Source organism: Zosterops lateralis (genome assembly GCF_965231275.1).
Source record: "Zosterops lateralis genome assembly, chromosome: W".
NCBI lineage: Eukaryota > Metazoa > Chordata > Aves > Passeriformes > Zosteropidae > Zosterops > Zosterops lateralis.
The window spans coordinates 21,301,493-21,317,468 of NC_139801.1; the positions used below are offsets into that span (position 1 = coordinate 21,301,493).

Consider the following 15,976-nt stretch of genomic DNA (forward strand, 5'->3'; position numbering starts at 1 on the left):
AATGCTGTCAGTGAGAGGTACAGGATCCATGTCAGGGCCATGTATAGGTAGGTTTGTGCCAGAGCCTGGCTGTGCTGTTCAGCTTGTTGTGTATCACTTCTGTCACCACAGCATCCAAGTGCTTCTCAGCTTCCAGGGTTGGAGCTGGAAAGCAATGAGTTGACAATTTTCCCTACTACAGCTGGGAAGTGATGTACCAAGACACTGAGGCTCAGATTCACATTTAAATATTTGTGAGTTAAAGAAATTCTGTTGTAAAGCCAGACCTGAGGTGATTTCCCTAAAATCCAGAGATGCTCACTTCAAAGTGAGGAACTGATGAGGGAATCTGAAGACATGTCAGCATCCTGACCACAGATACCATCTCCACTAGGATACTAGAGCCATCAAGGCAGCTTTCAAATTAGAGGCTGTGCAAACTGTACCTGGATTGCAATGAGCCATCATGCAAATCCCCTTATATTTTGCATGCACAACATGATATTTTCTTACTGTTTTAACTGACACTTCAAAGCCCTGAAAACTAGTAAGGGGAAAAACTAACTCATTTTAAAACAGCAGGGTAAGCTCCCTCTGCCCATCAGTTGGTACAATTCTTCCACAACCTGCTGAGCTGTTGCCTCCTTCCAGTGTAGTAAGTTTGAGTGTATGGGCCTCATTTGGTCAATGTAATAACTACTGCAAAACTGAACAGATCTCCTGGCAAAGATGAGAATGGCTCAGGTAAGGCAGGTTCACTGTCAGCACTAACACAGCGTTTATCAGTGACATTTGTTGTTGGAAAGATCTCAGACCAGAAGTGTGAATTGTCACTGACTCAGCAAAGACACTGCAAGTGCCTTTGAAAATCAAGTCTAAGTTATATTGGACAGCTGAAATCTCCTTGCTGAGGTTCATCAGCTACTTCTGACAGTGCTGGTTCAGCTGAAACAGAGAATCTCTCCCTCTCCATTCCACTTCCAGCTCTCTGGATTCAGTGGTCCCTCTTTGGAGAGATACAGAAAAGAAGACTACCAGGTTTTTAACCCCCTGGAGAGTCTCTGATGTGTTAAAAAAACAAACAACTGAAGAGGCTTTTGTGAAATAGACTTACATGGAGAGCACTCCAACTCCAATATCATCAGAGGGCTTACTGAATCTTAGAATCATTTTGATTGGGAAAGGCCTCTGAGATCACCAAATCTAATTGCTAACCAGCACTCCCATGTTCACCACTGGGCCATGTCCCTAAGTGCCACATCTCTGTGGTTTTAAATACCCCCAGCGATGGTGACCACCACTTCCCCAGCAATCCTGTGTCTCTGCAAAGCAAAGCAAAGCAAAGCTACTCCTACAAAGTCAATCAAGAGTCAGGATCATAGCTGCCATCCTGGCTCCTGATTCTTAGCTTAAACAGCCCTAATATCCCTAACTGCACTTGATCTCCAGTGTGCAGTGGGAATGAGACTTAATCCCACGCCTGTTTCATCACCCACTTACTCAGAGGCTGTTCTGCTGGGGGCAGGGGCAGGAGGAGCCGGAGCACTGGCTGCGGAAAGCCGAGCTGTCCCCAGCTGTCCCGGGCTGCAGCAGGGGAGGGCGCCGGGCAGGAATTCGGCCCCACTAAAAATAGCGGCCCCGGGGCTGCTGCTGAGCCGGGGACCCCCGGCGGGCAGTGAGGCACGGCGTGCGGGGCGCTGCTCAGAGCACACTGCCTTCCCCCGGGTGCCAGCCCTGCCTTGCTCCCTCCTAGTCTTGAAGAAATCCCTCGTGTGTCTTCGGCCGCAGGGGGAGGGGGCAAGAGCAGCCCGGCTGCCGCTCCGAGGGGCTCCCCCAGGCACTGAACGGCTCGCCCTTCCCGGCGATTTATTTTAGGCGCTGCCGAGCGGGGCCGGGCTCCAAGGGGCTGCATCGGGTTTCTCCCTTCCCCGACGGCGGCTCCGGCAGAAGTTTGGCCCCGCCGAGGAGAACGGGGCGAGGTGGAAGAGGGGGGCGGGACACGCCGCTTTTTAGCACAGGTGAGGGGCTCTGCCTGCTCTTGAGGGTCCCTTCCTGCTCCCCGAGGGGGATGGAGCAGGGGGAGGGAGGGGGTGAGCGCCGTCCCACGCCCCGGGGCAGAGCAGCAGGGCTGGGCGGCAGCCGGCGCGGGCTTTGCGTGTTCCCTGCTGAGGGAACCCGATCCCCCCTTCGCCCCCGGTGTCCCTGGCCGGCGCTTTGCCCTCCCGCGACGGCATCAACAGGCTGCAGGGCTGGGACCGGGCGGCGCCAGGCCTCATGCCCAGAGCCGTCCCTGCGGTACGGGGGTGGAAGCGGCTCCCCAAGCCGAGGGACAGTCCAGCTCCGGCCATGGGGCATCGTTCCGTCGCCGGAGAGCAGCGGGATGCGTGTTGACCCCGCTCTCTCCCGTACCGTTTAATGGAGCCCCGGTGCGGGTGATGGGGAGGGGGATGCGCGGAGCCGGGGGGGCTGGAGCTGCTCCCTCCAGCCCTCCTCGCTGCCGCGAGCGTAAACCTGCCGCCTCTTCTGCAGTGACGGGGACTCGCGTCCTCCTATCCGCGGCTGCAGCTCTGCTGCTCTATCCCATTATTATTAGGGGAGGATGCGAAAAGAGAAAAACCCAAACCAAACACACACAAGCAAACAACCCCTCCCCGAGTCACGGTACCCCCCCTCCCCCCGGTCGGTGGGACTTGCAGGACCAGCTGCGCTTCCCTGGTCCTGGGGAGGAGAGGCAGAGCCGAGGAGGCGGGGGAAGAAGGGGGCCGGGCAGACACAGGGAATATCGCTTTTGTCTCCGGCACGGCGAGCGGCGCAGGGGCTCGGTGCTGCGGCTGCCGGAGCCCCTCGCTCCCCGCTCCGCTCCCGCAGGCACCGCGGCGGCGGCGGCGGGCTCCAAGGCTCCGCGCCGGGGAGTGGGCAGCTCGCCGGCTCCTCGTTTTTTCCCCCTCTCCCCTTCTCTTGGTGTTATTTCTGCCTTTTCGGTGTAGAGGATCCCCCCACACGCACGGACGCTGCCCCCCGCCCGAGGTTTCTTTGGGTCCAGCTGGAATTCGCGACGCTCCCGGGGATTTTCCCACTCAAGCTGGGGTCTATGAGCGGGAAGGTGATCAAGCCCAAAGAAGAGAAAGATGCTTCCAAGGGTAAGGCAGGCGCAGCCGCCCCAATAACCGGCTCGTTTCCCGGCCCGACCGCGGAGAGCTCGACCTTACCGGGCAGGGAGGGGGGCACGGCTCAGGGGCAGCCCCGGTTCGGGGGACCCCGGCACAGGAGGGAGCGGCGCCCGCTTTGCCCGGCGTACAGGGCGCTGCCCGGCACCCCGGCACGGCTGCGGGGGCCGCTCAATGCGGCACCGCCGGGATCGCTGTCCCCCCGTTCCCCACCGGGGAGGGGGCGGCTCCTGGCCGGGGCTGCGGGTGCTCGGCGCTGCGGCGGCCCCGGCTCCGGCCGCGGCGAGCCGGGCGGGGAGACATCGCCATGGAGACGCGGGGCCGGGGCACTCCCGGGGCCAGGGGTCGGGGCTGGGCACGGGGGTCTTCCCCGGCCCGGTTCGCCCCGGACCCCGCGGCGCTGGGGGCGTGCGGGGCTGGGCTGCCCGCGCCGGGTGCATGACTGGGGATGCCGGGGTCCCTGCCAGGGTACAGGGGGTCCCTGCCGGGGTGCGTGGCCGGGCGCAGTGCCCGCTCGGAGTCGCACAGGTGGCGGTATCCCCCGTGCCCATCCTCGGTCGGACTGCGGGGTGGTGCGGGGCTCGGTATCCCTCGGGGCGGTGACCCCCCGTGCTCCTCGCACACCCAGAGGTGGTCTCTGACGCCCAGCTGGGGGTCCCGGGGGAGGCTGTGGGCCGGGCCACCCCGAAGGACCAAAAATTACTCCTTATTTACTAGTTCTAGAAAACGGAGTGAAACACTTCCCTGTCGTTTACATTTTTAGCAGCCTGGGAGGCCGAATCAAAACAATTCAACCTTTCTATTCTTGATAAAAAGTTTTTTGGTTTCATGATTTTGAAAGTTTATGTTTAACGCTTTGGAGAGCTTTTCATTTTTTTTTTTTTAATGTGAGTTTTTTTTCCCAACTATTTTTCCCGTTCCTACTATGTTCTGTCTTATGTCCAAAACCTTAGCGTTTGCCTCACGTTTTTTCTCAGCAACACAATCAACTTCACAACTCATATGCATTGCAAAACCTTCCTTTTTCCTAGATAAATGTTTTGCCTTTACATTATATTCTTTGAAGTTGAGTTGGTTTTGATTTTCTTTTATGACGGCCTTATTTACTATATTGCACTTTAAATAATTAATTAAGCCGTGCAGAACAAAAGATTCCTGCCTTTCTGAGGAATTATTTTGCATGATTTAGAACTGTGTTATAATCGTAAACAAAGAAATTGTCATACTTGTGCTATGCTTGCCTTAAAGCTTATTTTTAAAATCAAGCTTACATATTCCATTTTGTGCTACGATTGCATGTTTTAATGACATACTTCATGTCTGAAATTGCTTGTGTAAAGGCTTTGGCACATTTCAGGCCAGTGGGACAAAGGCATTTGTATCTCTGTTAATGAGTCAATGAGTGATGCCTGAGACGTGTGAGGCTGTGATGTCAGTGCTGAAAGGGTACCAGAAGGTGAATATTCTGAGGCTCCCAGGAAAAGCAGTTGGTGCTGATACTCTGCTTCCAGAAGACGCTGCTATGCTCCCTGAGCTCCTATAAAAACTTTCTCTGTTATCACCAAGTAAAGAGGCAGTTTTAGGTACAGCAGGAGGAGCTGGTACATGTGTGAGGTGGTTTGTGAATCATGGTTAGCACCTGTGAAATAGCGTTTAGAAAGGCTCCGGGGATGGTGAGAAAGAGTTAATATTTACTAGTTCATGTATAGGCTGCGTGGTCCTCTTTAGCCTCTTGAGTTGTAGACAAAAATAGGAAATGCTTTTTCCTCTGAACCACCTGAATTCTCTTTTGGTGATTGCAAGTGTTAATACTCTTAAATGGGAATATTTAATTTGTCTGTAGCCTTAGTAAATCCAGACAGCGATGGGTGGTTTTTTTGTTAGATTGTTTGGTTTGGGGTTTTTTTTATACAATAATACAGTAATTTGGCTGGAAATGATGGGATACCATTCCCTGCATTTTTCTGCAGCCGTACTGTGGCACTGGAGTCCTGAGAGAAAGCTCTGTGTTTCTGAGTTACTTAACCCATCTTTCAAAGAACAACATAATCATGTTTTATATACAAGTAGCTTATTGTGGTGATAGTTCATGTACCCCCATTCTGTAAGGTAACATGATGTAGTTTGAATACCTGCTGTAAATGCAGGTGTCCCAGGGTTATGTTTGCCTAATAAATGTGGAATGCTTCTCAGTGAGAGCAGTGTCAGCTTTTCTTACTCCTGAAGCTTTCTTAGGCATTGCAGGGCCATGCATGAGGTGAGACTTTGCTGTAGTTCTCTATAGAATTTGGGGAGGGCCATGTTCAGCCCAGATGTAGGAGCTGCACTGTGTAAGCTGTTGAAAGACACTTTCTTCAATAGACTTTTGAGGTGGTTCCTTTTAGAAAAAACTGATTTATACAGAACCTTGAAAGGCCTTGGATTTTGGTAGGAATAAGCACAATCCAGAGCAAATACTTAGCTGCCTTGCAGTGGTTGTTTGCAGTTAAATTACCCTTTGTAAAGTCTGTGGAGTTCTGCAGGTGTTACAGAAGTATCAAAATCTATGTTTAATTAAATTAGTTGGGTTTTTTTTTTCACTTTTTTCCTGAAGCCAAAGAGGAAAGTAACTGCTTGCTTTACAGTGTGTTGGTCCCACTTGTAAGTCCTGCCTGGAAAACCCAGTGATAACTGTGTTTGCTCAATACCTGGTTGCTTTTAAAAGTGGCTGTGGACGTTTGAGAATTATCTATCCTAATCTTAAATAAAGCTCATGGATTAACAGAAGGAACTCAGGGATGTGCACCTTTACTTTCTGCAAGATGCTGCATTAACTGTGAGTGTGTACCTATAAGATTATGGCAGATGATAGCATAGATTTCCCCTCTCCCCCTAGTTTTTTCAGACTGTGTGAGAGTTGGGCAGGTGCAGGGTGCTGTGAGCCCAAGTATCCTCCCAGCTGCTTCTCAAAGGCAGATTGGCAGTGCTGCTGCTGCTCCAGGGTGGATGGAGGCTGTTTGGGGTAGCCAGCAGCTGGTTCCAGAGAGCAGCCTGTCCCCTCTGGGCTGGGTTTGTCATGGGGCAGGTGTCTCTCCTCACAGTGCCCTGCTTCCAGGATGGGCAGGAATGTGAGGATTGGAGAAGAGCAGCTCAGCATTCCACAGTGGTCACTGGTGATTGGGAGCAGCTCTGTGCTTAGGAGGTGCCCCGGGTGCATTCCCAGCACAGCAGAGCAGTTCCCACCAGGCAGGTTCTTGTCTTGCCACAGAGCTGCTGTGCCGAGCCTCGGGTGTGCCAGGGGCACTTTCCCCAAGAGTTTTTGCCTTGCACTTTGGGCACAGTACATCGAGTGTCCCCATCGGTCTTTGGGGCTGTACCAACATAACCTGTTTTGAATTAAATAATTTTTTATCTTTTATTTAGGGGAGACCTGTGGGGCAGTAGGAGAATATTGGGCATTGGAAAGGGAGCTACACGTGCTGAAAGCCCTGTGTTTTGGACCTGGGCCTTAGAGAACTTGTGCTGTCTGGTATTACAGCCAGGCTCTTTCCAGAGGCTGCTGTACAATTTGTGTGGCTCTGAGCAAAGTCAAGAGCTGGAGCAGAGAGTCTCAAACTATATCTGAGGAATGGATTAATCTGCATTTATTTTTCTTTTTACTAAGGGGATATGTACTATTGGCTTCCCCATCAAAGCAGATGCAGGAGGATCTTTTCCTGTCACCATGGTGTCACCACAAGGAACTTGGATAGCTTCTGTCCAAAAGTCTGATAACCTCAGCCATAAGCAGTGAGAAAATGCAGAGTGTATTTTCTTCTGCAGAAAGCAAAATAGGAGCATTTTTGAAGCTGAAAGCTTCTAATCTGTGAAGAGTGTATTGAAATAGTGACAGTAACAGTGAAGACTTTGGAAGTACAGGTACTATTCTAATTCAGTGACAGCAGAAAACAAAGCACTTGGAGAAATCACTTGGGAAAAATAGAAGTCAAAATGTTGAGGTATCTATTACTGCTTTTCCTGGCTTTATGAGAATATAGTATAATGCAGCTTATGATTGAAAGGTCTGGAGAAAAGCTGACAAAAATAAAGAAGCTGATCTCAACAGTTATATTTCTATAGTACTGAATCATGAGAAAGTAACTTTCTTCAGGGACTGAAGAGGAGCAGCATGTAAGCTGACCACGTCTTGGTCTGAGTCCACAGAATCAAAATTAGCAGCAAGTGCAGCTCTGGGAGAGAAGGGAGAAGGGAGCACGGTGCTAACTGCCTCAAGTGCTCCTTGGCCAGCTCAGGTCACAGGCAGGGCATTTCTTTATCTTTTTGTCAGAAATTTGGGTGCCAGTTCTTTTGCATTTCAGACCAAAAGCCCCACCAAACTTCAGCTGCAGTTTAGGATATGAACTTGAGGATCTGTTCAGGCAGATGTTTGTCAGCAGCACATTGGGTCTTTTTGTGGTCAATTGGTGCTATTGACTTACACATCAGAACTTGTGTTTGTATTATAAACATTTAATGACACCAGAGAGTATTAAACACAGTGGTTTTGTTTTGTTCACTTCACACTAGAAATCTCTGAGGAGATTGCAGATTTCACTTTAAATAGATGCCTACATTTCCCACTGGAAAGCGACAGCCAAAATCTGGGCCATGACCCATCCCATCCTGGATATTAATACTGCAGGTCACAATAGATACTCAGTACTTGGCTGAGATCCTGATCCATTCAAAACTCCCATTGACAGAAGTGGGAGTTCTCTGTGTCTGCCTGTGGCATTGCCTCTGATTAGTGGGTGGTTGTTAATGTGCCCATGCTTGGAATATTTACAGTAACTACCTCCTGGTATGACTCATTATCTAGGACTGGCTTTGGTACCACAAACGACAGTAACTCTTTATAAAAGAAACATCCTTCCCTCTCAATCCCAAGACAGTGGCCCCTCACATATGTTGATAAAATGTCAGCAACTAAAAAGTGGAAGCAGTCTTGAGATCAAAATGCCAGCACATTCGTGCTGATGCTCTTTAATGATTTTCGGTGTTGAGGAAATCCACAGCAAGGCAGGATTTTCGGGGACAAGCTCCACACACTGGGATTTGTTGCAGTGTTGGTTCTTGTGTGGCTGCTGTCCATGCCAAGAACTCGTGTTGTACGGAAGGTAGTAAAAGTCATCTTTTTTTTGCTTCTAGAGGAAAACTTAATGATAGTTGCTTCTTGGCAGATGCCAAATCTCATCTTCAAAGGAAAAATTCCCAGGCAGATGAAGTCTGGAGGATGAGTAGCCCCACAGAGCATTGCAGGGCGCTGCAAAGGGAGGAGCACCAGCAGCCACAGCAGATGCATAAGAATTTGCATGGCTTAGGCTTCTGGCATCTCTGGTCTGTAACCACCCACACTACACTGGAGACTTGTCATTAATTGTATTTGTGCCATTTACTGAGATTTCCTGCAAGGCACTGGTCTTACCTCTGTGCTTTGGGAATTGAGTGCTGCAGGGTAGCCTTGGGTCAATGAATCTTCATTTTCTGCTTCTGTTCTTCATTGTGTGTTAGTGTTGTAGTGTGTTGAAGAAGACACAGCTCCAGAGTTGTATGAACCACTTTCTTAGGAGCCAAGACAGGGCAAGTCCTGTTCCTCAGTCTCCTGCAAGCAGTGAATCCATGCTTTTATAAAATTCTCTGTAAATCTGGAGGTGTCCTGTGTACAAACAAAACATTTTTAACTCTAAGAAGACAAGCTTCACATCCTAGACAACCTCTAGCTGAGCATTTTCAGACCAAGATTTTTGTGTTGATGTACATTGGAGAGGAACTGCCCTGTTGGTGGCTGTATGCTCTCACAGATTTTGTGGTTTCAGATCTCCTCTGTGGGACTGAAGGTTTCTTAGCCACTCTTATCCCTCTTAGCTGACCCTGGCTCTAGGGCTTGTGTAGCCCAAACTGTTTTTCTTTCCTCAACTATGTCATTTCACCTAACAAAATTCCCTGCTTTTCCCAAAGCATGTCTTGGTCAAGCTTACATGAAAATGCATGTTGAGAACCAAAATGAGACAACTATGTTATATATGTTATTTACAATAATCCTTTAATTTTTGTGTGTGGTATCTTGGGGAAAGGGTTTCCTTGAATTGGCTGGTCTGATTTCATGCTCAATATTTGTATTGTGTTGCTGAGTGAAATGAAGGCAAAAATAATTTGAATTGCACCCTCAGGCAGGTAACAATTCAGTTCTTTTCATGAAGAGAGTGTAAAGTGAGACTGTTCTCCACTTAATTAGTTTTGTGAAAGTGATGTATAAAGCAAGGTCAGTGCTAAAGGAAGAAAGGGCTGGCATGAATTGAACACTGCTTACGTTGTTTGAATAATTAGAGCATCACTGTGAGGTGGGAGGGAGCAGAGGACAGAAATGAAGTGGGAAGAAGAGATATTCCTGAAATAGCAATAGAATTGCCGTTGATCTGGGCTGCATTACATGTACACAGTTCAAGATTGACTAAATCTGAACTAGTGGTACTTCATTACCCGTGACACTAGTTGTGCTTGTAGCTGAAAGGAAGGTGTATTTATAGAGATCACTCTGTTCTGTGGCCCAGGAATCTCTAGATGCTTCTCAAAAGCTGTGGCTTGACATAATTGATATAAGGCTCTCTTGGTTGCTTTAAGAATAAATTGTTTAACAAGTGCTTAATATCTTTGATACATGTGCTTTTAGTTACCAGTCAATTTAGGATGAATTTCTCCTGTGTTAGTGGGATGAGATCAGAGCTAGTCATCATGTAATCCTCCTCTGACCTGGGTGTTCTGCAGGCATTTGCTTTGGGTGTCACTTTGTAAAGTGATAGCTTCACCTCTGTTCAGCACAGGGGATGCAGCAGCAGTGCTGAACTACTCTCGTGCGTTTCTGTATCCCTGTTCTTGTGGGCTGTGGCAGCTGGGACTGACATCCCAGAGGTGGGATTTCACCAGCAGCAGTCCAGTACCCATCTGATCATGCTTCTGATCTTCTCCCTCCTCCATCCCCTGAAAACATACCGAGGTGTTTGCTGTCAGGATTGGTGAGGCCTTTGTGGAACCTTCTGGAACCACATGGGATGTGCTGGAAGCCTCTTGGGGCAGCCTTGTTGCCACCTCACAGAGGCCCCTGGGGATGAGCCCTGGGCAGTGACACACAGCATGGTGATGGGGGGACAGCAAGGGCTGGTGGCTTGGCCCTAGCCTCTGGTGATGAAGGTGACAGGTGACTTCCCCTTCTCACTGGGCAGGAATTGGGCAGCTCCCTCTCTCTCCAGGCTGCAGGTGACCATTCCCACATGCCGGTGGCTTCCCCAGGGACTGCACAGCAGAGGTGACAACCGTCAGCTCTGCGCTTCCAGCGGCTTCACTCAGGTTTTAGTCACCGTGTTTAATTATATAAGTTTAGGAGTTCTGAGCCACTTTTTCCCCTGCCTTCTTAACCTGTTTATTCAAATTCAGTGGTAACTAGCTGTTGGGGTTAATTTGTTCCTTTTTTAATTTAAAGAATTTTTCCCCATAAGTTACCAAGGAGACTAAGTGTTGGATACTTAAAGAGTACTTGACCAAAACAAAGAGATGGCCAAAGCTCGCTTGGGGAGGTTTTTCTTTATCTGTTGTAACTCCAGAAGGGAGGGAGTGACTGCCTTCTCTGATAACAAGCCAGCTGTTAAAACCGGGTGGAGCATTGTTTCTTATCTCTGCTCACTCTTCCACTACCCCCATGAAAATATCTTCTGTTAATAGAGCCATTAAAGCTCACCAATGACATGATACAATTCATCATCCTATTGTGAGATGCTCCACCCAAGGAGAAGGAGCCAAACCATTTCCACCTAAATAAAAAGGAGCCACAAGTGTCGCCAGGCACTCTGGTGTTCCCACGGGACTCCCAAAGGAAGACCAGACCCATCTCTGGACCCTTGGTTCCACAGGATCATCTCTGCTTCCAACAGGACCACATCTGCCACTCCAGGAGGGATGACTTTTGGACTGTTTCCAACACCCTGACCAACAGGGAGTCAGGTTGTACTTCTGACTGTGTCAGGGTTTTCTGGGATTCCTTGTTTGGTTGTTTGCTTATTCTTTTGTACTACAACATTTGTATTTTTAATATCCCTAGTAAAGAACTGTTATACCTATTCCCAAAATCTTTGCCTGACAGCCTTTTAATTGCAGATTTAAAAAAATTTGTTAAGGGGGAAAGGGCTTACATTCCAAGAGTAACTCCAATCTTCCCTAGCAAATACCTGCCTATCTAAACCTAGACACTAGCACTCATGTAATTGTTTTATTTTTCTGTTTATTTTGTGTATGGAATCACAGAATGGTCCTCACTGGAAGGGAGCACTGGAGCTCCTCCTGCTGCTGAGCACATCACTCAGGACTGTGTCCAGACAGCTTTTAAGTACCTCCAGGAAAGGGGAACCAGGAATTTTCAGTTTTTCCTCTTCTGTTGCAGGTGGCATTTTACTCAAATTTTAGAAATTTCTGGTTTTCATTAAATGAAGGGAAAAAATGCAGGGCATTTTTTCTTGCATAAAATGGAAAGATCCAATAGAAAGTATGAAAGAACTAGAGAGGAAAGGCAGGGGAGAGAGCCAGCAGGAGAAGGGAGCAATGCACTGAGCTCCAGGTGATCCATAGCACAGCTCTGCTCACACTCGGCCCAGCACACTCTTACCTGCCCAGCAGACACAAGGGGACAGAGATTTCTTCTGATTTTGTTCTTTCAGCCATCTTCCAGCAGTTACCAAGAAGATGGTAGGTGCCTTTCTTTTCCCTTCTGTCTCTTAAGTAGCTCACTGGTACTGGCCACAACGTTCAAGTAGCTAAAGCTGGATTTACTTCCAGACATTGTCAGTGTGCTGTCAAATTGCTTACAAAGAAACATTTGTCCTTTGGATTTTACATCTACTGTAGAGTTCTGTGCAGCTATCTTTCATGTTCAGTACACATGTGAAATTATTATGTTGCTCTTACATCTCAATTTGCCCAAGTGCTACAGTGCTGCCTGGAAAATGATAAATATTTTCATTGTAATTATGCACAGTTATACTAATATACACAATCATATTATCTGAACTGCTGTCACTTACACTTTGTTCCTCCCAGTGCTGCAGGAGAATACAAAACTAGGATGGACCCAATTGTCACTGCAAGCCATTGTCACTTCTTGTGGGGTGCAGAGCTAGAATACCTGATCCATGAAAGTCTTCCCTAGTAAAATAAAGATGTGGAGGTGTTTTTGGGAGTTGTAGTATTGGTGGGAATTACAGGGGTATGCATTTCCTAAGGGAATCTTGATTTGTAGTTTGAGGCCATCATGAAGTGCAGGTGCTCATTCCTAGTCCATGCTGCAGATGTTGAAGTAATATTTCTCCTGCTGTAAGGAATAGAGAGGTTCTGCAGCTACACTGGTGTACAATCAGTGCAGGTTTGTCATGTGCTCTGCTCTACATGTGCTTCTCATCTTGGATACCAGTGACTGAACGTTCAGAGACTGCCAAAAATAGCCGACTGCTTTCAAGTGATTGGGCAAGGAGAGCTGGAGTGACTTTCATCTGCTGCTCTGCTCTTCTCCCCGCTCTGCCCCGTGTTTGCTTTCTGAGGAAAGGATATTAGGTTTTCATTTGTTTTGGCGGAACTCAATAAAATATGGTAAAAGTGAAGTAAGTCAGAAGGATTCAAATGGCAAGGCCCTTCTTGATCACCTGATGGGGAAGCTACAGCAGCAGAAAGTCAGAAGTCTGGCTCCAGCTGAAAAAAAATTTCTGGGGTGAAGTGTGACCTGTTTCAGATTCACTTCAAGCTCAGGATACTGCCTGGCCAGGGAGGCTGATAAAGGAATGTCTGCTTTGGTGCTGGGGCTTTGTTGGAGAGGATGAAAGTTTAACAGGAAAGTTTTACAGAAATGAATGCTTAGCAAAAGGCTCTTTAGAAATGAAAGCTAGTTTTGATATAGAAGAATAAAAGAAACTTCAAGCTAGAAACTGCTGAAGTAACAGTTACTGGATAACCTAAGAAAGCAAAGGTTAAGTCAGACTGAAAGGAGGTTTTTTGGCTAGAGCAAAGGTATATTTGACCACAAACAAAGATGTTTTTACCAAGTAAAGACAATTCCCAAGAAAAGCAGAGGATACCATAGGTAAACAGACACGCTGATGTAGCAAGTAGAGAAAAGATTTAGGAATTTTCCACTGCAAGAAAACAGAAAAACAACTTTAAGCTTAAACTGTAACATACTTTTGTGATTGGGTAGTACTAACTATTGTATGGTAATGATAATAGCTAGGATAGGTTAGAAAGTATGGTAAAGGTATTGTGTATGATGCTGATTGGTTGTATGTATTAAGATGCTCTGTAAAGAAAAATATATAATGGATTGTAACCAAAACTAAAGTGGCTTCAGGTGTCACCTATAAGCTGATGCTGACAGCTATAGGCTTGGCTCTGGCACCCACGACCCAGGACTGCTGTTACACCATCTATGCAATAAACGGCATTTGAAAGAGCCACCTGTTGTCCCAACATCCTTCTGAGACCATCATCTTCTACAGGGCTTGGTTGGCACCTGACTGTTTTCCACACAGAGCTGTGTTACTTGGCCACTGGAGAGTAGCACATTTAGTTTCTTTGGCTGGAAGAGGGGTTGGGGTGTTTTTTTTTGGGGTTGGGTTTCATGTTGTTTGTTTTTGGTGGGGTTTTTGTTTGTTTGTTTGGGGTTTTTTTGGTGGTTTTTTTTTTCCATTTTTTTTCCCTTTTTTTTTTTTTTTCTTTTCAGATTATCAGTGAAAACCCCAGTTTTCAAGTTCTGTTTGTATAATTTTCTTTGGGAGGAATTTCTATCATGTGATTCTGGGACGTTGGGAATTAGTGTAAATAACACTTTTCATGAGGGGTATCCTGTTAGTAGGTGATGGAGAGGAATGAAAGCTTTATAGGTAGTGATCCAGTAACTCCTGTACAAGGAGAGAACAGCATGGAAGACAGGAGAAAGATAAACTTGTACTTTTTCCTAGTAGTTCATTTAAGAACAGTAGATGCTCTTGTTTAGGGATGCTTAATTTAAGTGGCAGCAATTAATGAATGTAGAAGAGAAAAGAATTATGCAGAGCTGTGAAAGTTGTCAGTTCTTTTCATGGCAACTTTCAGGGTCTAAAAATTTGAATTTGTTCCCCCACTGGGACATAAGCAAAATTTCTTTGAGGTTACTCAGGAAAAATAGTCACACTGGAACTATTTTAAGGGAAAAGACCTGTCAGGTTTTCCATCCCTGTCCTTGTTCCACCCTTGGTCTGAAAAGGCCTCCTGTCAAAACTGAGATATTTTCGCAAGACTTTTGAGTATGATCAGAAAAATAAGTTAGGCACTTCTGAACAATGTTAGGAAGAGATTTTGAACTATATAACAGCTGAAAAAAGCAGGGTTTCGAATCAGTGGTGTGGAGGATGGCAGGAAGCTCAGTAGTGAGGTGGCGGGGCTGTGCCTTTTGGTCTGAAGTGTCTGGTTTTTATTTCACTCCACATTTGATCATGAAGGATGAACTTTAAATTGCTTTGTGGAATTAATAAGAGATGCCAGGCTGAGAATGGAAGGAGGAGAAAGTGTGTGTGTTGCTGTGGCAGGAGAAAGCAAATTCTGTGAGACTTTGAACGATGGAAAATTAGCTTTGAAAAGTCTCTGGAGAGCACAAGGAAGAATGTAATGGAAGAGGAGATATTATGGGCATAACTCGTAGTAATATCAGACTGCAGTGAAAGCACATAGGTTTGACAGCCTGAAATAGTGCAGAAAAGACTTGACAATCTGACCTGCAAGGTGCCAAACATCTCTATTTTCCATTTTCCCAAAACCTGTTAGCGCCCTGTCAGTGAATGCTGGATATTCTTGTCATGCCATGTTCCCACTATCACAAATTCTTACATTAAATGTATTTCAGAGGGAGCCATTGAGTGTGCATGAGGAAGTTTGAGTGAGTGACAAAAGGCTTATAAAAGAAATTAAGAAAACATAGCAGACTTTGATCCCTGTGGTTAGGAGTGTCTGAGTGAGCTGTTTGTCAGGCAGTACCTCTGTCACTGAGAGGAGATAACACATTGCTCCTCTTTTCATAAAGCTGAGAAGATCATTGCTGTTAATTCATATGTAATTCTTGCACTCAGTGTGAAACCCTGTCCTTCTATATGGCTTTTCTTAAAGTGCTTTTGCCTCCTCAGTCAGATCTCTAATTACTGTTCTTATTGCTGCTTTAAGCATTTTAAACTGTCCTTGTGCATGGGATGGGTTGCAATAACTACTGGTAAGAGACTTTGATAGCTCATTGGTGTTTATTTGGGTGGCACCTTATAAAGAGCAGAACCTGAGCCAGTACTGTCCTGTCAGGTTAGACTGAAATATGATTTGTGCTGCTCAGTATCAGCCTTGCTGAATCGAATCCTCAGTGGAAGTGTGATAGGCTTTGCGTTTCATAGTGCTGACTGCTGTTGTGATGAATGTTTTAAATATTTGCTCTTTTTTTGTCAGTTTTTTTCTTTATAAAAAGTGTGTGGGGGGGTTGTATTGAATCAATGTTCTAAGATAAGCCTGAAGATTGCTAGAATGAACTGTAATTTTGAGGCTTGATTCGGCAGTATGGGATTTGTGTGTGTACAAGGAATTGCCATGGTAGTTCCACCAAGTTTAATAGAGAGTGAAGCATGTAGGAGAAACAGATTTGGTCCCTGAAATCTCATCTTGCAGCAGCAGAAAACTGTTGGTGAATAAAAGGGAGCAGAATCCTCTGTTTAGTTTGCATTCTCAAAGATTGCCTGGAAGATGCTGTGAACTGAAACAGAGTGTTT

At 46.7% G+C, this 15,976-nt stretch overlaps 1 protein-coding gene across 3 annotated transcripts in view; it reads left to right on the forward strand.

The window, feature by feature from the left end:
• Positions 1-1,914: 1,914 nt before the first annotated feature.
• The window catches only part of LOC310922231 (fibroblast growth factor 13), a gene marked incomplete at its 5' end in the record, with an annotated part of 329,490 nt that continues 315,428 nt past the window's right edge, over positions 1,915-15,976 (forward strand). Inside the window, 2 exons of one of the 3 annotated variants that reach the window (XM_083882683.1) lie at positions 1,955-1,997; positions 2,967-3,119. In XM_083882683.1, the coding sequence (XP_083738809.1) occupies positions 3,071-3,119 (49 nt within the window). Of the gene's footprint in view, positions 1,998-2,891; positions 3,120-15,976 lie in introns of those variants that run through there. The other 2 variants (XM_083882686.1, XM_083882689.1) reach the window with 2 other exon arrangements.